The sequence below is a fragment of the Falco rusticolus genome, chromosome 5 (genome assembly GCF_015220075.1).
Source record: "Falco rusticolus isolate bFalRus1 chromosome 5, bFalRus1.pri, whole genome shotgun sequence".
In the NCBI taxonomy this organism is placed as follows: Eukaryota; Metazoa; Chordata; class Aves; order Falconiformes; family Falconidae; genus Falco; species Falco rusticolus.
In genome coordinates this window covers 91265347-91288653 of record NC_051191.1, presented here as the reverse complement: position 1 = coordinate 91288653, position 23307 = coordinate 91265347, and the positions used below count along the sequence as shown (strand labels likewise).

The following is a 23307-nucleotide window of genomic DNA, read 5'->3' as shown; positions in this document are numbered from 1 at the left end:
CTGTTCACGTCTGTATAACGCGATGTAGAGTTTCCTGCCGGAGGGCTGCAGCAGGGAGCAGCATGTGGAGCTAGGTGCAGGGCGAGAGGGAGGAACGGGATACACAGAGCCACTATGCCTCCCTGGGGTACGGCTGGTCCTGTGGGTAGCACAGTTGGCTGTGGAGACCTCGTGTAGCCAGTATGTGGGGGGGAGATGGAAGTTACCGCGGGCTCCCCACGCACGCGCTGGTGGTGACAGCGGCTGTGCTGCAGGGTGTTGTGGGCTGCGGAGGGAGTCTTGGAGGGAGCCGTGTGGGAAGGGGCACTGCGGGGCCCCCCCATGCATGCACAGAGGTGGAAATGTGCCCCAGGTGCGGGGCAGGGAAGGGGAGTGAGCAGGACACTCGGCCTCAGGGCTGGGGGCCCAGCGGAGGGTGGTGCCAGAGTGCGGCGTGGCAGCCCCCAGGGCCTTGAGGGAGCCTGCAGGGCCCAGGGTGGCAGGCAGGGCTCTGGGCAGGACCCTGGTGGGGCAGGCAGGGCCCCAGGGCGGTGGGCAGGGCCCCAGGCAGGCAGCAGAGCTGCAGGTAGGGTGGCGGGCAGGTGGGGTGGGCAGGACCGCAGTGGGGCAGGCAGGGCGGCAGGCAGGGCCCCGGTGGGGCGGGCAGTGGTGGCGGGGCGGGGGGGGGGGGGCGCAGCCGTGAGTATTATGGGATGCCTGGCTGGACCTGGACGGTGGCTCCCGGCGACTATTATGGGATGCCTGCCTGGGAGGGGGGGGAGGGAGGAGTATTATGGGATGTGCGTCCCGGGTGTGACTATTATGGGATGTTCTGGGGGTTACTACAGTGTGCCGCCCCCCCCCCCCTCCCCGCCGCGGGAGGGACGTGCCTATTATGGGATGGCAGGGCGAGGGGCCGCGCCGCAGGGGGCGCCCTGCCCCGGCGCGGGGTCCCGGGTGCGGGAAGGGGGGGAGGAAGTATTATGGGATGCCGGAGCGAAGGGGTGCGAGCGTGGGGAGTATTATGGGATGTTTCTCGGCGGTGGGGGCCGTATTATGGGATGTTCCCTGCGGGGGGGGTTATTATTATGGGATGCCAGGCTGGGCAGTGAGTGGGAAGTTCTGAGGGGAGGGTGAGTATTATGGGATGTCTCGGGTTGGGGGGGGTGGGGGGGTGTTGCCGGGGAGATGGGGGCAGGGTCTGTTGCTGGGGTCCCGGGGCATATTATGGGATGGAGGCGGGAGCGGGGCGGGGCCTGGCCGGGTTTTTTCCCCTTTAAGAGGCGGTGCCGGGGCGGGAGCCATTTTCCCTTCAGCAGCGACAGCGAGAGAGAGGAGCTGAGGGTCTGGAACCGGGTGAGGAAGCCGGGAGGGGAACGAGGGCGGGTAGGGCCTTGCCGCCGCCTCTTGGGGGGTCCCTGCCGGCCGGCTCCCCTCTCCGCCGGCCGCGCTGCCGCCCCCCGGGGCCGCAGCTCTGGCCCCGCCGTGTCCCTGCCCAGCCGCCCTGCAGGACCTTCCCGCGCCCCCACGGAGCGGAGCGGCCGCGGCCGCCGCCCCGGCCGCCGCCTGGCCCGGGGGGGGGCGGCCCGTCAGCCGCACGCGAGCCGGACTTCCCCGGCCCCGCCCCGCGCCCCCGCCTCGGAGCCGGTACCCCCCCGCCGCCCCCGCCCCGCGCCGTGCAGCCCCGCTCCGGGCGGGGGCGGCGGGCAGCCGAGCGGGGCTGCCGAGCCGGCCCTGCCTTTTGTGTGGGGCCTCTGCCAGCGGAGGAGGCGGCGGCCGGCCTCCCTGCCTCCCGCTCCGGCCGCGGCGGTGGCAGGGCGCCGTGGGCCCGCCGAGTTCGGGTGGGTTGGGGGCCGCCGGTGCCCCCCAGCCCCGCCGCTGTCCACCCCGCCGGGCGCCGGCTGACAGCCTCCCGCGGGCCGCGGGTGTCCCTGGCGAGCCCGGCCGCCTGCCCTGCCTCGCTGCCCTGGCCCGGCCGTGGGCAGCACTGAGCGAGGGCGCCCGGCTGCAGGGCCAGGAGGATTTTCCTCAGGACAGCTGTGCTGGCTGCCTCGCCAGGGATGAGCTGCTGACTCAGTTTAATATCTGGTGTCTTCAGAGTCTGCTTCATCACAACTCTAAGCTGATACTTGCCGCCACTCTTTCTATGATCCGCAGGCTCCAAATCCAGTGAAGTTGCTGCCTAAGCTTTCTCATAGATCCTCTGGGTAGCACTATTGCTTGGGAAAACGGAGTTCAGGTCTGCTGTAACTTTCTCTTTTTCATTGAAGCACTGGCTTGGCTGGCAAGAAGACGACACCCTGTATAAGTCCAGGCCTCCCCCAGATTGGAGGACATGGCGTCGGCCATTGGATCTCCATCCCCATGCTCAGGGGGCAGCGATGACGATGAGATGGAGATCCTGTTGAATAACGCTATCCCCCAGCACCCAGGTACAGTGAGCCCGCGGGGCAGGCCTGTGACACAGGGCAGTGCCGCTCTCGAGCTCAATGCGGGAAATGCACGATGTGCTGGGGAATGCGATATATTTATTTATTTTTACTATGAGTCACATGTTCATTTTTTATTTTGATGTCTGAGTCCTAGGGTTACTTCAAAGCGCAAGGCTTGTGACTTTGTGTCAGGTGGAGTTGACTCTGTTCCGAGCCGTTGCAGGTTGTCAGGGCCTGTGTTTTGAGGAGATGTAAGGGGTGGAGGCAGAGCGCCCGAGGCTGACAGGGTACCAAAATGCCTGTGAGTTTCATATTTCGTGAATGGGGAGGGGGAAGGGGGTAGTAAGTGAAAAGGCAGGGTGCCTGGCTTGCTTTCGTCTGGGAACTCAGACCGACTGACGTCCAGAGCAAACTGCCCTGGGCTGTTGCGTGACCCACTTTCCTTCATCACCACACCCAATTACTGAGGTTTCTTGTGGTTCTCTCTCCCTGCTGCTTGCTCACCTTTGCTTTTGTGGTAGTCTTTGCACCTTACCTTTTCCCTCGTGTTTGCATCCTCATCATCGACTTGAGACTTTAGAGCCCTGGACGCTCTTCTGTTTTGGGTTTTCTGTTGTTGCTGCTGCTGTTGTTGATGAGTTGTTCTGCACCTACATCTGGATTCTCTGCTTCCTTGTGGGAAGGAATAATGTCTATCCTGATGTGCTGGATTGTAAGAGAAGTTTGAGTGTTCCTACTAACTCATGCTGTAGTGTTGTATTCTTGTAGAAGAGAAATGTTGCAGCTGGAAAGGGAAAATGGTGTTGTGGGCTTTTAGTGTTTTTGTTTGGTTGGCATTTTTTCTTAGGCTTTGACTCCAGGGTTTTCTGGCACCTCTGAAACACTAGGCAGAAGGGGACTGTCAGTAAGCCTTGTAAGAAAAGTCTTGGTGGAGAAAAATGTTTAAATCCCTGCAAATTGGAGAGCTTTAGGTAATGTGTTGGAAAGGATGGGACATTAGAGGCTCCATATCAGACCTTGAGGGAGGAGAAGAGGTGGGGTCCTTGAAGGACTTGGTGTGGCAGGACTGTGGGAGTGAAGAGACATCCGTCGGTTGGGAATATGGCAGGGGCCAGGCACAGGACCCCGGGTTCAGAGAGCTCAACCTCTGCCGCGCCACCCCTGGCTGCGGTAGCGCCTCTGGCCAGTGGCTTTCTCCATCCTGCCCAGCTCCTGTGGTCAGGAGGCCATTTTCCCTTGGAGGGAGAAGGAGGACTCTGGCTGTGTGCGGGGGGCGGGGCGGCAGGGGAGGGCAGGCTCTGCAGCGTGCCACAAAGGGGAGGGCTGGCTGGGGCCGGGGGGGCAGGCAGGCAAGGGGGGTGCGCAGATGGAGCAGGCGGCGGTGGGGAGCTGGCATGCCTTCCCCTGCCTGGGCAGTGAGCTTGCTAGCTGCTGGTGCGGGGGGAGGGGCTGGGGAAGGTTGTGTCAAATCTGGATGGGAATAGAGTTGCTGAGTAACAACTTTTCTATGGAGGAGGACAAGCTGTGGCTTACTGGCCTGTGTTTTGCACGGGGCTGTAGGATGCTCTGTACTGCTGAGGAGGTTACCTAATTGTGGTCTCTTCCCTGGAGACTCATGGACCGAAACAGTATCCTTGTCGGGTTTTCAAATGTATCCAACATTTTGCATCTTTGGATGTGGACATGTATTCCATGCTCTTTCACCTTGTCATTGGTTATGGCAAATTTCTGGTCCCCAAGATCAGCGCGCAGCTCTGCTTGGAGAAGGAATATTGTAGAAATGGGTGGTGTTTGGGGCTCAGGGGGGAAGATCCTGTGCAGTGATAACTTCTGACATGATTTCCTAGTATTTGTTGTGAACAGTAACAGAGTAAGCGGTTGTAAATGCTTCTGTGTTTGTGTGTAGCAAGAAGTAGACAAGTTGGGTAATCTCTGTGAGAAGTGGGCTATGCTGTAGTGCACAGATGGGGTTTGAATAAGACATGTTGCCACTTCCCCACCAGAGCCTGAAGAAGAGCCAGAAGAAGAGCTTCTGTCAGAGGCTGAGACACCCAAAATCAAGAAGAAGAAGAAGCCCAAGAAACTGAAGGAACCCAAAGTGCCCAAACTCAGCAAGCGTCAGAAGAAGGAGGTAAGGGAAAGGATGCCTAAGGTCACACTCTTAACATATGGATATAGGGCATGAGGGTGATTACTGTAGTTGTCCTACAGCAGCAATCCTTTGTATGAACCCTCCAGAGCTTGGGAAGAGTGTGGCGTTTAGTGCTTATCCAGGGTATTTCCTCACAGCTGCCTGATCTTCTCTCTCCCTCCCTCCCCAGCTGGGGGACAGCTCTGGTGAGGGGAATGAGTTTGTGGAGGAAGAGGAGGAGGTTCTGCGCTCTGACAGTGAGGGCAGTGACTACACTCCTGGAAAGAAGAAAAAGAAGAAATTAGGGCCCAAGAAGGAAAAGAAAAACAAAGCCAAGCGCAAGGAGGAGGAGGAGGAAGAGGAAGAAGACGATGACTCAAAGGTGAGAAGCTGTGCTGCTGCCTGCCTGCCTGGTTCTCATTCCCGTGTATCTGATTTTTGGGATCATTGTGCTCTGCATTTGTGATAGCACATGGAGTTGGGGCTGTTCAGTCTCCTTCTCCTCCACTGGACCTGTTTGACTTGACCATTTTCCCACCTTGCATCCCTTCCCCTCTCCTGCCTTAAACACACCTGTCACATATGTTGAATCCAAAGACTTTTCCCTCCCCCACTGATCTTCTGTCAAGACTATGTCTCATGGCAGTGATAAGTTGATGGTGGGGGGAAAAAAGCCCCTTTGTCCTGACTCATTGGGTCATTTGTAGATGTGTGGAAGGTCTGCTCTTTCCTAGAGCAGAACTAGAGCTGGTTCTCAGAGTTGCTGTGATTCTCTTTGCACAGGAGCCGAAGTCATCTGCTCAGCTTCTTGAAGACTGGGGCATGGAGGATATTGATCATGTCTTCACAGAGGAGGATTACCGCACTCTCACCAATTACAAAGCTTTCAGCCAGTTTGTCAGGTGAAGTGCAAGCCTGCACTTGGAAGGATGTTGGAGTGGGAAAAAAAATGGCATGAGGCAAAGACTAGGTTCCTTGTTTTTGGAACATCGAGGCACATTAGAGACAAGCATCCTACCTAGAGCAAAAACTGAAGCAACGGTAAAATAATTGATGCGCATCCCTTTTGTTTTCAGTGATTGAGATGATGCAAGTTCTCACTCCCAGTCCCCTTCCCTAGTATGCTAAATTCTGTCTCACTTTCCAAGCCCCTGAGCATTTGCATCCTCCACAAGGTGAGGGATGGGAGTGGAGAGATTCATTGGCTCTTGAGATCAAAGATTAGAAAGGAATGTAGTTTGAGCTAGAGGTGCTGAGCAGGGTGGTGGAGGGGCAGAATAATGATCTAGATTTCAGTGTGGTTGGGTAACTCTTCCTTCCTTAACTGTACACAGGCCACTTATTGCAGCCAAGAACCCTAAAATAGCAGTGTCGAAGATGATGATGGTACTGGGAGCCAAATGGAGGGAGTTTAGCACGAACAACCCCTTCAAGGGGAGTTCAGGTGCATCTGTGGCAGCTGCTGCAGCTGCAGCTGTTGCAGTGGTGGAAAGCATGGTGACAAATGTGGATGCTGTCCTGCCGCAGCCCCCTGTAGATGTGCCGCTCAGGAAAGCCAAGACAAAGGAGGGCAAAGGTGAGATGAAGAATCTGGCGGGATGGCAGAAGGCGAAGGTGTCAAGGCAGTAGTCTTTCTGACTCCCAGGCTTCTCTGTTCCCAGGACCCAATGCCCGGCGGAAGCCAAAGGCCAGTCCTCGTATTCCTGATATCAAGAAACCTAAAACAAAGAAGGTGGCACCTTTGAAGATCAAACTGGGAGGATTTGGTTCCAAGCGTAAAAGGTCATCGGTAAGTGATCTTTTAAGAACTCCTTTCTTGACCTTCTAAAGAGCTGGTGATGTGCTAAAGATGCTAGGATGTGTCTGCCACCCTCGACACATGTGCCTGAAGTAGTATAGCTGTTTTTTTTTCTTGCCTATCGCAGAGTGAAGATGATGATCTGGATGTGGAGTCAGACTTTGATGATGCCAGCATCAACAGCTACTCTGTTTCAGATGGATCTACAAGCCGTAGTAGCCGCAGTCGCAAAAAACTCAAAGCTGGGAAAAAGAAAAAGAAAGGTATTGATGTTTGCTGTCAGTTGGAGACAGAAGTACAGCATGTAGAAAGATTAGGGGAATGTATGTGCAGAATTTGCATATTTAACAGTGTACTTGAGGGAGGGGAACTCTTCATGGAGGAAGAACCTGATACTACTTGTAATAAGGAAAGGGTTTTGAGGAGTTCTTTTGCACCTTGGTAGGGCAACAGGCAGTACTGAGTTTTCCTGGCCTCAACTACACCTTTAATTTAATGGGTGGAAGGAGGCACAGTTTTACGGGACTTGTTTTACTCCTGTTCCAGCTCTTGCTTCTTGCCTTGTTTACTTAGATAGAGCAAGAGTTTTGGATTCTGGATCTCTGTATTACTATGCAGGCTGTTGGGAGAGTGCCCTCCCTTGTAGGAAGCCTGTACCTGTGGCTTGTACTGCTGTAACTCCTCACCACCCTCTGCAGGTGAGGAGGACTCCACAGTGGCTGTGGATGGCTATGAGACTGATCACCAGGACTACTGTGAGGTATGCCAGCAGGGTGGAGAGATTATTCTGTGTGATACCTGCCCTCGTGCCTACCACATGGTTTGCCTGGACCCAGACATGGAGAAAGCCCCAGAGGGCAAATGGAGCTGCCCGCACTGTGTGAGTACTGGGTTCACCCAGACTGTGTGAGAAAGAGATCACGGAGGAGGGTGTCAAGTGACTTGGGGCTGCTCTTCTGCGGTAATAAAATAATGTGACTTTGGTTTTCTGATTTCCCTCTACTATAGGAAAAAGAGGGTATTCAGTGGGAGGCAAAGGAGGATAACTCTGAAGGTGAGGAAATCCTGGAGGATGTTGTGGGGGATGCTGAGGAAGAGGATGACCACCATATGGAGTTCTGTAGAGTCTGCAAGGATGGAGGAGAGCTGCTGTGCTGTGATGCCTGTCCTTCATCCTATCACATCCACTGTCTGAATCCCCCATTGCCAGAGATTCCCAATGGAGAGTGGCTATGTCCTCGCTGCACTGTGAGTTTCTGCTAGTACTGTTCTCCTGTCGCTACAAGAGATGATAGATGTAATCCCTTTGGATCATCATCTTTTCCCAGAAACAGTCTTCTCCAGAGACTATCTCCTCTCACACTTTTGTCATAAAACGTCAAGGCCTGGCTTGTAGCTGGATTGCGCCTTGTCAGTTGGCTGCTTCTTCCAGACAGCAGAAAGGGACAGGATTAAAGCCATTGAGTCTCATGGGTTTTGCCCATGTGCAGAGCAGTTGGGCAGTTTTGGATCCAGGATGCCAAGGCTCAATTTTCTCGGATCCTGTACATATGTAGTAGCAGGAGAATGACTGCAATCAAATTCAGTGCTTAAAAAAAATACTTTAAACTGATGCTGAGCCAAACAGGTTTTTTTGGACTGCTAGCTCTGTAACACCAAGCCCTTTCCTAGTAGATGGTTTTGAAAAATGTCACACTTTTCCAGGAAGTTCTTGAAATGAAGCATTAGAAACAGTGTTAGGTGCATTCATTGAGTGATAAGGACTTTTAAGATGATGAGTAAAAAGGCTGCTTCAGGATACATCCCTGTACTGGGCTGATAGTTCTACAGCAAAATACTTTCTGTACAAACTTCCAGTGGAGTTGGGGTGGGACGGATTACTGGGTTCATCAAGCCTAGCAATTTGTTTCATGTAGAATTCCTGAATTGGTGTGGCCCTAGGGAGACAACTAAATTGAGCTGCTGAATTCAGTTTGGTGTTTGTGAGTCCTAGAAAAAAAGGCAAACTGGAGAAATCTCAAGAAACACTGGATAAGGGGATGAAGGCTTCCAAGTCCAAAAAGCAAATTCCATCTGTGCAGTAAAGCTATAACTAAGGAAGAGAGCTGCAACTGTGTGTTTCTGCTCCTCAGCACTTGTGTGTTAGAATGTGTACCCTCTGATGTAACAGGCTCTGTTAATAACTTTTCAGTGCCCAGCTTTAAAAGGAAAGGTGCAGAAGATCTTGATCTGGAAATGGGGTCAGCCCCCAGTTGGCCCCCCGCCACCACGTCCACCTGATGCAGACCCTAATGCTCCTCCCCCTAAGCCGCTGGAGGGTCGGCCTGAAAGGCAGTTCTTTGTCAAATGGCAGGGCATGTCCTACTGGCACTGCTCTTGGGTGTCGGAGTTGCAGGTGAGTGGAGGACTCAACAGTGTCATAAGGGTGGATAGTTGTGGGGGGAGATACTTCGGATAGCTGAGGGGAAAACACCTACTAACTGCTTCTGTCCTGACTCCAGCTGGAGCTGCACTGCCAGGTCATGTTTCGTAACTATCAACGCAAAAATGATATGGATGAGCCACCCTCAGGGGACTTCGGAGGGGAAGAGGAGAAAAGCCGGAAGAGAAAAAACAAGGACCCCAAATATGCTGAGATGGAGGAGCGCTTCTATAGATATGGGATCAAGCCTGAGTGGATGATGATCCACAGGATCCTTAATCATAGGTAGGGGGAGTAGCAAAGAGGATTTTCAACAAAGATCTGAAGTCCAGGGTTAAGGGAGAGTGGATGAACCAAGTGCAATATGACTGGGAGAAACAGTGGGAGTTCTGTTGTTGGGATGACAAACGACGTTCTGTTTCTGCTGCTTCATTAAGGGATCTTTTCCTTCCCTCCCATTTGAGGGGATTGGGTGAACACTGTCATTTCACCGTGCTTAAGACTTACTGGTTTCTTCAACAGTGTGGATAAGAAGGGAAACGTCCACTACTTGATTAAATGGAGAGACCTACCCTATGACCAGGCATCCTGGGAAAGCGAAGATGTGGATATCCAAGATTATGACCTCTACAAGCAAGCCTACTGGAATCACAGGTAAGAGGAGTGTCTAGAGGTTGTGTTCCTTTCCCTTGCCTCAAGAGAAAATACTGGAGTGCGTCAGCTCCTAGCACTGGCTGGATTAATATATGGAGATAGCCAAGCAGTATCTTGTTGCTGATTCCTTATTCCTTTGGGCAGGGACCTTGTGTGTCTCTGCCAGTTCATGAGGGTTCCAGCCCTGTTCTGTTGAGCCTGTTTGGGTTGGGTGATTGCCCTCCTACTCTTGGCAATAGTTTTTCTTTGATCTGTTACAAAAGCCACTAAACTTGCACATTCTTGGGACTGTCTCTGCAAAGGGAGCTGATGAGAGGTGAAGAGGGCAGGCCTGGTAAGAAGTTAAAGAAAGTGAAGATGCGGAAACTGGAAAGGCCCCCTGAGACTCCCACAGTAGATGTAAGTTACTGTTTATTGCTTAGGAGCCATCTGATACAGCTGCTTATTTTGGGGAGGGAGCAGGTGAATAGGAAGCCGAAGAGTGAAAAGCGTGTGATTTAGAGGTCCTTCCTGGCCCAAAGAGCCAGTGGGTTATGGAGCCTTCAGACAAAGGTCTGCCTTGTCTGTCAGGTCAGACACTGACTAGCTCTTGGTAAAAGGGTTTTATTAAAAAAAACCAAACCAACCAAACAAAAATGCACAAAACTTTCCGGTGGATGCCTTTTGGCCATTTGGGAATTTTGTCTGGTGCTAGTCTGGTTGTCACGTGAAGTTTCATCTGCACTAGGGAATATATGGGTGACTAGGAAGAGGAGTCTGGTAGCTGTCTAGCTGTGGTAAACGATCTCAACTCTTCCTTTTTCTGCTGTAGCCCACAGTGAAATATGACCGGCAACCGGAGTACCTCGATGTAACAGGGGGGACCTTGCATCCCTACCAACTGGAAGGACTGAACTGGCTGCGCTTCTCTTGGGCTCAGGGCACAGATACAATCTTGGCTGATGAAATGGGTCTGGGAAAGACTGTGCAGACAGCTGTGTTCCTGTATTCCTTATACAAAGAGGTGAGAGCTGGGAGATCACTACCCAGAGAGATTCTGCCTGTGTTAGTGGTTGCATTCGTCTGATGCTCTTACCAACTCTGTTTGTAGGGCCACTCAAAGGGTCCCTTCTTGGTGAGTGCCCCGCTGTCCACAATCATCAACTGGGAGCGAGAATTTGAGATGTGGGCCCCAGATATGTATGTAGTGACCTATGTGGGGGACAAAGACAGCCGGGCCATCATCCGTGAGAACGAGTTCACTTTTGAGGATAATGCCATACGTGGAGGCAAAAAAGCATCCAGAATGAAGGTACAGAACTCTGCTGTAATGCAAGCCTGAACTGAAGGAACAGATGCACTAGACTGGCTTTTGGCAGTTGAGGTTCAGATACTCTGATGTCCCTAGGAACTGATTATACTTGCAGTTTCCAGGGGGAAATAACTGCAAATTGCTGACTAGTGGGTGTTTAGGCTCCTGCTCTAGACTAGTAGGTGTTTAAACAGTCTGAACTAATTTAGCTCTGGAAAAAGAGTTAACTAAGGTAATGACTGTAGGCAAGTCCCTCTATCTCTTCTACTTAATCAGTGAAGTTGTGCATCATTTCTACAGATCTAAGTCAATGTCAGAATCGCTACTGTATGAAAAGGACAAACATACCAAAAAAGCATGAACTTTTTAATCTTCTGAGGAACTGGCTGACAGGAAGGAAGAGCCTGATCTAGGTGGCTAGTTCTTGTAGAACTTCAGTCTTCCCAGTGAAAGCAAGATGGGAGCTCAAAGCTTTTCCGGTGACAGATAAGAATCCTTTGCTTCCCTTGAAATTGAGCTGCCTTAAGTACTAGCAGTAATTTAAAGTTCCATGATAAACTGCTTATCTTTTTAAGTCTTAGCTGACTTTTTGATGAGCCACTCTGCTTCAAATCTCATTTTTCTAACGTGCCTCTATTTGCTGCTTGTTTGTTAAACTTCTCTGTTAGAATATTTGGCAACTGTTCAGAAGTAATGGGTACTGAAGGGGCTGAGGAGACTTAGATGTGTTAAGAGAGTAGTGGGGGATTAAAAGACTGGAATGGTTTGGATAGCATTTTGAATCTTGTGACGGGAAACTTGGTATGAAAATTTTTTGATGTGCTGTTTGACCAGGGCTCGTCAGAATAACTTGATGTATCTTCTGCTTTTGTCCTGTGGCATTCCCCTATCCTGTTACCCTGTTCGTCCTTTTCCTTTGCAGAAGGAGGCTGCTGTGAAGTTCCACGTGCTTCTCACGTCCTATGAACTAATCACAATTGATATGGCCATACTAGGCTCTATCGACTGGGCCTGTCTCATTGTGGATGAAGCTCACAGACTGAAGAACAATCAGTCGAAGGTACAGAGAAGCATCGGTGGTTTCTAGGTGTGGCATGTGTTGCAGGGGGGAATGGACAGAGAGTGTTCAGATAGCAGCTCCTAAGCGCATGAGTTTGTCTGCCAACTCTTAGTCATTTGTTCAATAGTAAATTTGATTTGTTATTGGGAAAAAAAAATAAACAGCCTTCACTTGGAGATTGATTATCACTGGCAACGACTTCACTTTTATACATGTCACTGGTTAAAACGGCTTTCTCTCTGGGTGAATTGGCAACTGGTGTACACTGGAAAACAGAAAAACCTGGTGGTTGTTGTTGCTCTCAAATAGAACCTGGCTTCTCTGAAAGCAGATCATATATCTGCACCACCTCTGTTCTGGAAAGGTTTACCGTACTGAGCATAAAACAAGCTACACGAGCAAAAATTGCCCTGCTTCCAGAGTAGGCTTGCTCTGTATTCACCCAGCTCTGTAGCAGAACTCGCAGAAATGGGAGAGGTGGGCAGAGGTGTTCAAAAACACCTGGGTAGATGCTGAAAGCCACTTAGCTGCTTTTATATTGAGGCTGCACCTTAACTAAGCCTGTTTGAATTCAGTAGTTGACTGTACTTTCTTAATCCAGCTCCTCCTTAAGCCCTTGTGCTGCCTTAATTCAGGTATTGATTTGTCTGTCTTCAGCTGGATTCTAGTGGTTGGTACACTAAAAACAATTGTTACTGGAAATCCTGGTTTTATAGGTTCTTGGAGACTACGCAAGACAAAATTGTCTCTTGATTTCTTTTTTTTAAAGCTTTTTGTGTCTTTGTATGAGGCATCTTTCCATGACATTACGGCTGTGCTTGTAGTCCAGTTTGCAGATCTCTTCTTATTGTAGGCACTAAGACTGGACGCCGTTCTATGCTCGGTGTTGACATTATTGGAAGTAGTAATGAATGCTTACTATTAATTGAAAAAGGATGTAAAGGCTGAAGGTTACACTATGACTAATAGTTACAATCAGTTATCCACCAAGACCATTAAATGTGCCTTTTTCTAGAGCAGCTTCCTGTCTTGTAAGGACAGGTTCGGGTGTTTAGCTGGAAGAAGGGTCAGATGCTTCTTGACAGATTCTGGTTATCTACTAAAGTTTTGCAGATATAATTACTAACTTCCATATTTGATTTCAAACTGAGAATGTTTTTCTGCCTATAACAAAGTAGAGATAAATCCCCATGCAGGCCACTAGAAGGATCCTTCTGGTGTGATAGCCAAGCCATAACTCATGGTGGGTTTCTCATATGTTTTGTGTTTGTTTTTTCTTGTTTGTCATATAGTAAAAGCTACTTCCATTAAGTTTGACCTGGTGTCATGTTAAGTGTAAAATAAGCAAAGATATCGCTGAGCTTACAAATAAATTACTGCTTTATTGTCAGTTTGTGCTGGTGAACATGGTACATTTGTGTCTTTCAATTCAGTACTTTTAACTGTTCACTCCCTCTGCCTGGAATTACTTCATTGTTGTGAAAACCAGCACAAATTATCTTAAAGGCACATTGGCAAACCCTAAGCTCTCTTTCTCCTCAGCTTGCTCCCAGCTCTGGAAGATTGCCAGGATTGATATGAATAGGAAGAGTGACTTAGCTATTTCTAGAATTCTCAAGGCAGAGTAGTTGTAGGAATGTGGAACGCTAATTTAGCAAGAAAAAATACATAGTATAGCAGACTGGAAATGATTGGTGGTCTTGAAAGAGCTTGTAACTTAGAAGAGCAGAGGAAACCTACAAGCCATCATCAGGTGCTGGTAGGATGTGCTGTAGTTGTGTTTTAGCTATGCAGAGCAATGATCCAAATGAGATCAGTCTAGTGACCCTGACTGGAATGTGAATACTTGGAGCTCTTGTCCAAACAGCTGATGTGATCTAAATTGAACCCTAGCTTGGTGTCAGCTTTTTTTTCCCCTAGGATAAGTTATTTTTTTTTGTAGGCCTATGACTTAATAAGCCTTTGACATGTTTGTGTATTGTTGGTTTTTTTTTTCTCCACCACTTCTTCCCTGCTTTCTACTTCCCAGTTCTTCCGTGTGCTGAATGGTTACTCCCTCCAGCACAAGCTGCTGCTTACAGGAACTCCCCTGCAGAACAACCTGGAAGAACTGTTCCACCTGCTGAACTTCCTGACGCCAGAGAGATTCCAGTATGTCTTGCAGTGCAAGTCAGCCTGTCTGTCTTGTCACTCCTACCCCCTTCAGTGTTGTTTTTGCTCTTTTTCCTTTGTGGCTTTTGCTGAGTGTCTGTTTCTCTGCAGTAACTTGGAGGGCTTCCTAGAAGAGTTTGCAGATATTGCCAAGGAAGATCAGATCAAGAAGCTGCATGACATGCTGGGCCCACACATGCTGAGGCGTCTCAAAGCTGATGTTTTCAAGAATATGCCATCTAAGACTGAACTCATTGTCAGAGTGGAGTTGAGCCCCATGCAGAAGTGAGTGTGAGGTTGAAGAGAGCACCTGCTGTTGAACTGATGTTGCTCTGTCCTGCTGTTTCAAAGGGGATGCTGAAACAGCCTCATCCTCACTATAGGGCTTTCTGCACAGTGGGTTGGAGGAAGTTTTCCTGCTGCCACTGTAGCAGAGGGAGGACTAATTCCTGTGCTTTGGTGTAAGGGAGGAAGAGATGGTGAATGCCACTGGCAGAGCCTGGGTAGCTGGCAGGTAGTGCCAGGAGCTGTGCAGAGTTTAGCAAGAGAGTATGTTAGTCATTCTCGTGAGGGGTGTCTGAGTTGTTTGTTTGTTTTTTTTTCTTTTCAGGAAATATTATAAATACATTTTGACAAGAAATTTTGAGGCACTGAATGCACGGGGTGGTGGTAACCAAGTCTCCTTGCTCAATGTTGTTATGGATCTGAAGAAATGCTGTAACCACCCCTACCTCTTCCCTGTAGCTGCTATGGTATGTCCAGTCACTTACTCTGTACAAACAAATTCCCTGCTGGCTGTTATCAGGGGGCTAGTTAGCTCCCTAGCAAAGCATGGAGGGATTCCCTTTCTTTCTGCTTCTGGTTTTTTCATTCTGTTTTTTTTTTCATCCTGTTTTTTATGTAAACCCAACATGCTGGAAGGCTGTTCCAGTACCTTTGTGTGACAGGTAGGAGCTATCTTGTGACTCATGCAAGATGGTGAAGACAGTAAGAGTAGGGACTGAGTCGTGAGAAAGAAGAGGGAGTCTAGGAGTCAAATTGCAAGAGAAGAGGCACAGGGTAGCACTGATGTTTTCCTGTAACTAGTGCTGCACAGTTGTGCCAAGCTAAATGACCAGATGTGAGTCAGCATCTGATCAATGCAGCTAGGGACTAAGACCAAGCTGCATCCCTTCAAGCTGTTTTCTCATCCCACCCCACCCCTTTTACACCTTTTCTTTTCTCTTCTCAGGAAGCTCCAAAAATGCCGAACGGCATGTATGACGGTAGTGCTCTTATTCGAGCCTCTGGAAAGCTGTTGCTGCTCCAGAAGATGTTGAAGAACCTCAAGGAAGGAGGTCACAGGGTACTCATATTCTCTCAGGTATATGGGAGGAAAACCTTGAGACTAGGCATTCTTTTTTGAGAAGAGCTTGTTGATCTGGTATCCCCTTGACCCTCACTCTTCTGTGGGGTGTTTTTCTGTTACGCAGATGACTAAAATGTTGGACCTTCTAGAAGATTTTTTGGAACATGAAGGGTACAAATATGAGCGGATTGATGGAGGAATCACAGGGAACATGCGTCAGGAGGCTATTGATCGCTTCAATGGTATGGAGTCTCCTACTTTCTTTGCAAAATGGAGAACTTGACTTGTATGTGCTTAGCAGTTGACATGGGATTGTCGTGGCCCAAGTCTATTGTTGCTGTCCTGGAATCTTAAATTAGTAGTGATTCCCTGTCAGGTGATGTGGGTCTGACACAAAGCCTCGTTTGAGTAATGCGCTCTCCCTTGATTACTTTTATTCTCTCCTTTTTACCTAAGCTCCTGGTGCTCAGCAGTTCTGCTTTCTGCTTTCGACTCGAGCTGGGGGTCTTGGCATTAACTTGGCCACAGCAGATACTGTGATTATCTACGATTCAGACTGGAACCCCCACAATGATATCCAGGTGAGTCTGAACGAGACCACTCACTATGGAGCAATCCTGAGGAAGAAAGGAAATGAAACTATCATGAGGAGTGAAGGAATGTGAGACTTCCCTTCTAGAAATACGCAAAACTAGAGCAGCGAGGATGGGTAGAGATGGGAAGTGAAGTAGTGGAGGGTTCTTCCAGGGCCCAGCCTTTGCTAATGTTAAGAGCCGACATGAGGGTGTCTGGGAAGCTTGTGGAGGTAGGTGGAGTGTATCAGACTACTACTTGTGTAACTCTAGACTGTTCAGAGCACATCTCTCTTTTAGGCCTTCAGTCGTGCACACAGAATTGGACAGAACAAGAAAGTGATGATATACCGCTTTGTGACAAGGGCCTCAGTGGAGGAGCGTATCACTCAGGTGGCCAAGAAGAAAATGATGCTAACTCATCTGGTAGTGAGACCAGGGTTGGGCTCCAAGACAGGCTCCATGTCCAAACAGGAACTTGATGACATTCTCAAATTTGGCACTGAAGAGCTCTTCAAGGATGAGGCTACTGAGGGGGGTGAGTGCCTGGGAGTAGAACTGAAGGAGGTGGGGAGGTCTGTCTCCATGTTTAGCAAGTGGCTGTAGGCACAGTGCTGACTATAGGTCTACGAAGAGGTCTAGGGTGGCTTTCCCTTCCCTAGTCCCTCGAGATCCACACAGCAGCTGTGCCTGTGCTCTTCCCTCAGGGGATAACAAAGAAGGTGAGGACAGCAGTGTCATCCACTACGATGACAAAGCAATTGAGCGTCTGTTGGATCGGAACCAGGATGAAACAGAAGATACAGAACTTCAGGGCATGAATGAGTATCTCAGCTCCTTCAAGGTGGCCCAGTATGTGGTTCGTGAAGAGGAGATGGGGGTGAGTATGAGGTAGATGTCAGCTAGCATCTTCTGCTGAACAAAGTAGGATCAGTTAAGTAAACTGAGCTCTGATGTTTTTAAGGGCAAGCAGGCATATATCTGCTCAGACAGGTTGGGATTTGGAGCGTAGGGCTCTGAAATTTGTGACCTGTCTGACAGGAGGAAGAGGAGGTTGAACGGGAGATCATTAAGCAGGAGGAATCGGTGGATCCTGATTACTGGGAGAAACTGCTGCGTCACCATTATGAACAGCAGCAGGAGGATCTGGCCAGGAATCTGGGCAAGGGCAAGCGTATTCGCAAGCAAGTTAACTACAATGATGGCTCGCAGGAGGATAGAGGTACAAATCCACAGGAACCTGAGGGAGAAATAGGTGTAAGTATGTGTTGCTGGGAAGTGACGGAGTAGCGTCTCAGGCTCACGTGCTGTTTTTCTTTCAGACTGGCAGGATGACCAGTCAGATAATCAGTCAGACTATTCAGTTGCTTCTGAAGAAGGAGACGAGGACTTTGATGAGAGGTCTGAAGGTAAGTTCTGGTGAAGCCAGAGTTCCTGGGTCACTTTCTCTGAGCGTGGGAACAGGTGGGGCTTGATTTGGGGATTTATACACTTTGTGGTGCTGTTCTGCAAGGGAAATATTCACACAACAATATGCTGTGCATTGTCTCTCCTCCTTAGCTGCATTTCTCTCTTCAGCAGCTCGTCGGCCTAGCCGCAAAGGCCTGAGAAATGATAAGGATAAGCCTCTGCCTCCCTTACTTGCCCGTGTGGGAGGGAACATTGAGGTAGGTAGTACCAGGGTAGGTGTTTGCATCCCAGCTGCTTCTGTATGGCTCTTGCCGTATCTGTCTTCTCCATTCTAGGTCTTGGGTTTCAATGCCCGCCAGCGGAAAGCCTTCCTCAATGCTATCATGCGCTATGGAATGCCACCTCAGGATGCCTTCACCACTCAGTGGCTTGTTCGGGACCTCCGTGGCAAGTCAGAGAAAGAGTTCAAGTGAGTCTGCGTTAGGCAGGGATGGAAGATGGGCAACATGTAGACTCTTTGGGGAAGAGTAAGAATGGGGCTTTTTCTGGCACTTCCTTAGAGACTGTTTCCTTAATGTATTAGTTCAATTTTTTAGTGAGGGGCTGATGTATAAGCTGGGAGAGACCAGGGTGTTGTTCCTAGCTGTTCTTCCTTGGACTTGACCCATCGGTCATAAAAAGCAAATGCTGTTAGAGGAGTAGCATGGCCATGCAAGCAAGTTATGAATACTCTCCCAGAGTCCTTTTTGGGCTTATGGTTGTTTTGGGCTCAAGCCTGAGTCAGCTGTGTGTCCTTTATACACCTAGTAATTCTGTTGGGAAACTCCCTTGATGCAGCCTGGAACCCCAGGGCTTGTGTTCCTATGGGTTAGGAGTCTTGGGGTGACTTCCCTTATGTTACTGGAAGGGCTCTGATAACATGTCTACAGCTAAGCCAGTTTATAGTTTAATTGCTTGTCTGTTAACTGCTCCAGGGCTTATGTCTCGCTGTTCATGCGCCACTTATGTGAACCTGGAGCTGATGGTGCAGAGACCTTTGCAGATGGGGTCCCACGGGAAGGTCTTTCTCGACAGCATGTCCTTACTCGCATTGGGGTCATGTCACTTATACGCAAAAAGGTAGGTGCCTAGCAGAGCGATGTGGCTTTTGCTCTCTGTACAACTTGTAGTGCTGAGCTGAACCAGGGTCCTGAACTAGTGAGGTACCTCTCCTTTCACGCCTTTGTTGCATGTCAAGTGGTCTGTCTCTTCTGGTTCGAGGACAAGCGTTGTACAACTCCTGCAGTGTTAAAGTCTTTCTCGCCTCCTCGTGTAGGTGCAGGAATTTGAGCATGTGAATGGCCGCTGGAGTATGCCAGAGCTGGCAGAGATAGAAGAGAACAAGAAACTTTCACAGCCAAGCTCGCCGTCTCCGAAAACTCCAACTCCTTCAACACCAGGGGACACGCAGCCCAATACGCCTGCCCCTGTCCCTCCAGCTGGTGAGAGCTCCCCTCTTGCACAGTTCTGCGTCCTGACCTCATCCTGGCTGTTCCCCTCACCGGATCTGTGGTGGTGGGGTCTGGGGGTGGACGCAGATCAACTTACTCTCGTGTTAGGAGGGCTGCCAAAGACATGTGCAAGCCCTTAAAGGCAAGAGAGGACACTAGCTTTCCTCGGATGAGCTGGCATCGTTGAGAAGCACCTAGCATTTGTAGTGGGCAGGGAAAGGGAGGTCATCTTGAGAGAGTGATGTTGGTCATACTTTGATGGCCTTAATCTCTGGGAGCAGAGGAGAGGTGTGCTTGGCAACAGTGTGGGAACACCTTACTGATAGCTTCTCTTCTTTCCTTCTGTGCTGCTCTGGGATGGGAATACACAGAAGAAGGAGTAAAGGTAGAAGAAGGCACCAGTGCTAAGGAGCAAGGAGAGTCATCTGAACCGGAGAAAGAGCTTGGTGCCTCTGCTACTGAAACAGAGGTCCCGATGGAGGTGAGTGTTGGGATGCTTGTTTGCCTCATGCAAATGTCTCTGTTTCTGCCCCTTCTTCGTGTTGTTCAGCAGCTGAGGCAGAGGTGAGTTCTTGGAATGATAGTTAAAGATAACTCTCTGGTTCTCAGAATTGGCCTGACAGTTTTGTGCATTTTTGCTTTCCAAACTGCTGTGACTATCATCTTTTTCCAGGCACTGCTTTACCTCGCTTCTCATTGATTTCTGTCCTCAGCAGTGCACCCAGCCTGTGGAGACACCGCCACAGGAAGCAAAATCCCCGGTGAACCCCGCAGAAGCGGATGAAAAAAAAGTAGAGGAGCCAGAAGTGAAGGAAAGACCAGATGAGCCAATGGAAGTAGAAAGCAAAGGTATCTCTGGGGGAGGTTGTTTAACACCTTAAATGGTGATATGTGCCCCTCCCCCTCAAGCTTTCCTAAAGCTGCATTGTCTTTGCTTCGGCAATTCATCCTGAAGAAACAGATGTAAATGTAGATAACCAGTGGGGCTCTTCCAGGACTTTGAACAGGGAGTTAGGGAATGGTATTAAATTTCACAGGCTGAAGAACAAGACCTTGGATTTGCCATGTTCCCCTATGTCTCATGTTCCCCTTCTCTCCTGCAGCTGACCTGGAGAAAGTGGAAGACAGAGCACCTATTGAGAATGCCCCTGAACCTCCTATAATCACTCTGGATGAAAAAGGCGAGTCACAATAATTCCATTCTCTTCCTTAACCCCTCTCCTGCAAGGATCCCATTTCTGTTGGTAGTTTTTACAGTACCCTGGTAGCCAGCTGAAAGGCACCACAAAAGTTGTTCTACCTGCTTTCTGGGCTGAGATGGGGAACCGCTGTCTGTCAGCTTGCTGTGGTGTCTGCCATGTTCTTTCTAAAAATTTCCTGTGTGTACAGATGAGAAAAAGGATGACGATAAGAGAGATGTGGTGATGCTGCAGAATGGAGAGATGCTGAAAGAGTCAGTAGATGAAAGGCACAAGAAGGCAGTAAAGCAGCGCTTCATGTTCAACATAGCAGATGGCGGTTTCACTGGTATGAGAAATCTGTATGTTTGAGCTTCTTTATGTGCCCCTGCTTGTGTTTGTGAAATAACTTTCAACTGTTACGGTGTCTCTTGCCTTTCCAGAACTCCACTCCCTGTGGCAGAATGAAGAGCGGGCTGCAACTGTCACAAAGAAGACCTACGAGATCTGGCATCGGCGTCACGACTACTGGCTTCTTGCTGGGATTATCAAGTATCCTTACCCTGACGGACCAGTTCTCCCCCCTTGTACATGAACTTATGGTGAAGGTGACAGTCCTGGGTCTGACTGGAGTACATTAACTGAGAGAGTGCTTTATCTCCTTTCACAAGAGTGAAAGTGATGGTGGGAGGAGGAGTTTCCTGCCAGCATAGTTAAGACTTAGCAGGACATAGTTGTCATTCCTCTTCCTTGGCTTCTGTTCCTCCCCTCTCTGCACCCCCTTTCCCCACCCCCTCTTGAGAACTGTATCTGCCTGGGCTGTGTATTCCCTTGTTCTCGCTGCCTTTGTTTGCCTGAGCTCATCCCATCTCAGTCATGGCTATGCCCGTTGGCAGGATATTCAGAATGATCCACGTTACGCCATCCTCAATGAACCCTTCAAGGGTGAGATGAACAGGGGTAACTTCCTGGAAATAAAGAATAAGTTCTTGGCAAGGAGATTTAAGGTAAGGATTTCTCTTCAGTGTGATAAGTGCCTTTCAGCCAGCTGGACCTCTGAGAACAAGAGCTTGCTGTCTTGAGTTTCTGATAAAAAAGCAAAGGCTTCTGCAGTGCTTTTTGGTGGGGGGAGCACTTATTTCCTGGGATCATGCAGTAGCTGTGTGATAGGAGCTCCCTTTGCACGGTGGAGATGGTGCTGCGGAGCTTGGTTCAGTGCTTTCTCCAGGTGTTTATTGAACAACTGGTTTGCAGGAGGCTTAAGGGTCAAGTGGCTGTTTCTGTTGCAATATCTGCTTGGTGTGCGCCAGCCCCACTGGCGTGGTCAGAAATGCTGTAAGGAGCGGTGAATGCGTTGCCTTCAGTCTCTGCCTCGGCCTGTTTGGGGGCTTAATTCTGGGAGCCATTTAAGACCAACCCTAAAACAAGCCATGTTGTTCTCAGTCTTGGGGCAGTTCAGTGTAGTGGGGCAATTCAGCTGATCAGTCCTGCACTAACAGCACTCAGACTGTTTTCTCCAAATTTCCCTGACAGGCGTAACAGTTTTTAGACTTCCTTATAAGTAGCATGGGATACTTCTCACTCGGGTTCAAAGAAAAAACTCCACCTGCTTTGCTCCATACAGGCAGAGTAAAATAGCAGACAGCTTGGTCTTTAAAAAGAACCTGAGGAGGAATGAGAATCCTAGAGGATTTGTGGTAGTCTGTTAAACTAGATGTAGCCTGGTTTTCTTGTGTACCTGGCCTAGCTTAATTTGAGCCCTTAATTGTTTTGGGCTCTTTAGGCTTTACTCAGTATAAACAGAAGCTGGTGGAAGGAGGTTCAGCTGCAGAATCTCACCTCATGAGATAGTGGAGAACTGGATCAAGGGGAGACTGGAGGTGCAAACAGGCTGTTTTTCAGGCAACTGATGAAAGACTTGCTCTCATTACTGCCCTATCTTGCAGCTCCTGGAGCAAGCACTGGTGATAGAGGAGCAGCTGCGGCGAGCTGCCTATCTGAACATGTCAGAAGACCCATCTCACCCATCTATGGCTCTGAACACGCGCTTTGCGGAGGTGGAATGCCTGGCTGAGAGCCACCAGCACCTATCCAAGGAGTCAATGGCTGGGAATAAACCAGCCAATGCTGTGCTGCACAAAGGTAATGCCGTGTGTTAAACAGGGGTGGGGTAGGTGTTTAGCATCTCTGTCCCCTCTGGTCTCCGCCCTCCGGGGCATCCATTTCCCCTCAGAACCGATGTCCCTTTCTCTGCCAGTTCTGAAGCAGCTGGAGGAGCTTTTGAGTGACATGAAGGCAGATGTGACTCGTTTGCCTGCCACCATTGCCCGTATCCCACCTGTAGCAGTGCGCCTCCAGATGTCAGAACGCAACATCCTCAGCCGGCTGGCCAACCGCAGCAGCGAGCCCCCTCCACCACCACCTCCCCAACAAGTAGGTACCCCCTCTGGTACCTCGGGGCGGGGGGGGGCTCCCTGGGGGGAGCCAGGGACCATTGACCAGCCCATTGAGTCTCAGATGATCTTCTCTCGCCCTGCAGGTGGCCCAGCAGCAGTGAGTCCCTGGCCCAGTGCTGTTGACCTTTTGGCCAAGCTGAAGTGACCCCCCACCCACCCCCCTCCCCTGTTCAGACTCTACCCCTCTGCCTGACATTCCTGACTGGGTGCTGTTTCCCTCCGTGGAAGCTGCTGTGCAGGTCTCTGGGAGGAAAAGAAACTCCTTCCTCTGCAGCCAGCCCGTTGGAGCAAGGAGTGTGCTTAGGAGAGAGGGGGATGTATGATGGACTCTGTATATAGTGACTGGAGGCCACAGCGCCATGTCTGTTACACGGAGAACCTGGCTGCATTGCTTGCTGCCTCCACCTGGAATTCCAGTTTTTTGTTTTTAATTTTATTTTGAGTTTGTTTACTGAGATGAGTGTGCAGGCAAGACCAAGCAAAAGCCAGGACAGAGACAAAGCTACCTCCATCAATATCCTTTTTAATACAAAAACTGACCGGACTTGTCCACTAATAAACAGCTTGAAGACATAAAACAAAACAAAAAAAGTTAAAAAACAGAGCAAAACCTTGGTAAAACTGAAAAATAAAGTTTCCTTGTATTTTATTTTGTTACCTCTGTTTAGCAGAAGAGAGCACGTGCCTCCCCTGCAGCAGGGAGGGGTCAGTCGTGTCCTTTGCCTGCACCCCCCTGAACTCGGGCACGTCCCTTAAGCCCCTTCCCTGCTCCCTGCTTTGGTGTGTTGCGCCCCTCCCCGGGGAGTCAGACCCCCCGGGAGGAGGGGGGGGGGGATGCCCAGGCCCCGGCCCGGGGGGCACCTGGGGCTGCCGGCTGCGCCCCCCTCGCTCCCCGCTCAGGCCGGCCGGGCCCGGGCCCTGGGGGCGGCCTCCGC

At 50.0% G+C, this 23307-nt stretch overlaps 1 protein-coding gene and 1 non-coding gene across 11 annotated transcripts; both read left to right on the top strand.

Annotated features, from left to right (window-relative positions):
* Positions 1–1089: 1089 nt before the first annotated feature.
* CHD4 (chromodomain helicase DNA binding protein 4) lies at positions 1090–23021 on the top strand. 10 transcript variants are annotated; one of them, XM_037388028.1, is made up of 40 exons: positions 1090–1112; positions 2250–2411; positions 4415–4542; positions 4733–4924; positions 5326–5444; positions 5877–6118; positions 6204–6331; positions 6468–6603; positions 7039–7220; positions 7349–7588; positions 8532–8735; positions 8842–9047; positions 9285–9416; positions 9719–9815; positions 10228–10419; positions 10507–10707; positions 11630–11767; positions 13797–13918; positions 14030–14203; positions 14529–14670; positions 15150–15281; positions 15391–15508; positions 15723–15847; positions 16139–16376; positions 16546–16718; positions 16880–17060; positions 17137–17247; positions 17399–17505; positions 17584–17717; positions 18223–18367; positions 18564–18729; positions 19110–19219; positions 19452–19587; positions 19842–19919; positions 20128–20265; positions 20360–20468; positions 20791–20923; positions 21863–22058; positions 22174–22349; positions 22456–23021. In XM_037388028.1, exons 2-40 carry the CDS (start codon positions 2315–2317, stop codon positions 22471–22473), a joined length of 5796 nt encoding a protein of 1931 aa, XP_037243925.1. In that variant the 5' UTR covers positions 1090–1112; positions 2250–2314; the 3' UTR covers positions 22474–23021. The 10 variants fall into 10 exon arrangements, with proteins under 10 accessions (XP_037243925.1, XP_037243932.1, XP_037243933.1 ...); XM_037388035.1 differs by lacking the exon at positions 1090–1112 and adding an exon at positions 1214–1335 and having other exon boundaries at positions 17161–17247; positions 17420–17505; XM_037388036.1 differs by lacking the exon at positions 1090–1112 and adding an exon at positions 1214–1335 and having other exon boundaries at positions 17161–17247; positions 17417–17505; positions 19455–19587.
* LOC119149492 lies at positions 18757–18895 on the top strand. Its single transcript, XR_005104725.1, has one exon.
* Positions 23022–23307: the final 286 nt, after the last annotated feature.

Bases quoted from the DNA above. Each gene is read 5' to 3' on its own strand.
- CHD4 (XM_037388028.1), top strand. From the start codon at position 2,315: ATGGCGTCGGCCATTGGATCTCCATCCCCATGCTCAGGGGGCAGCGAT. The intron at 4,925-5,325 runs GTGAGAAGCTGT...CTCTTTGCACAG, and splicing joins AAGAAGACGATGACTCAAAG to GAGCCGAAGTCATCTGCTCA. The intron at 5,445-5,876 runs GTGAAGTGCAAG...AACTGTACACAG, and splicing joins GCTTTCAGCCAGTTTGTCAG to GCCACTTATTGCAGCCAAGA.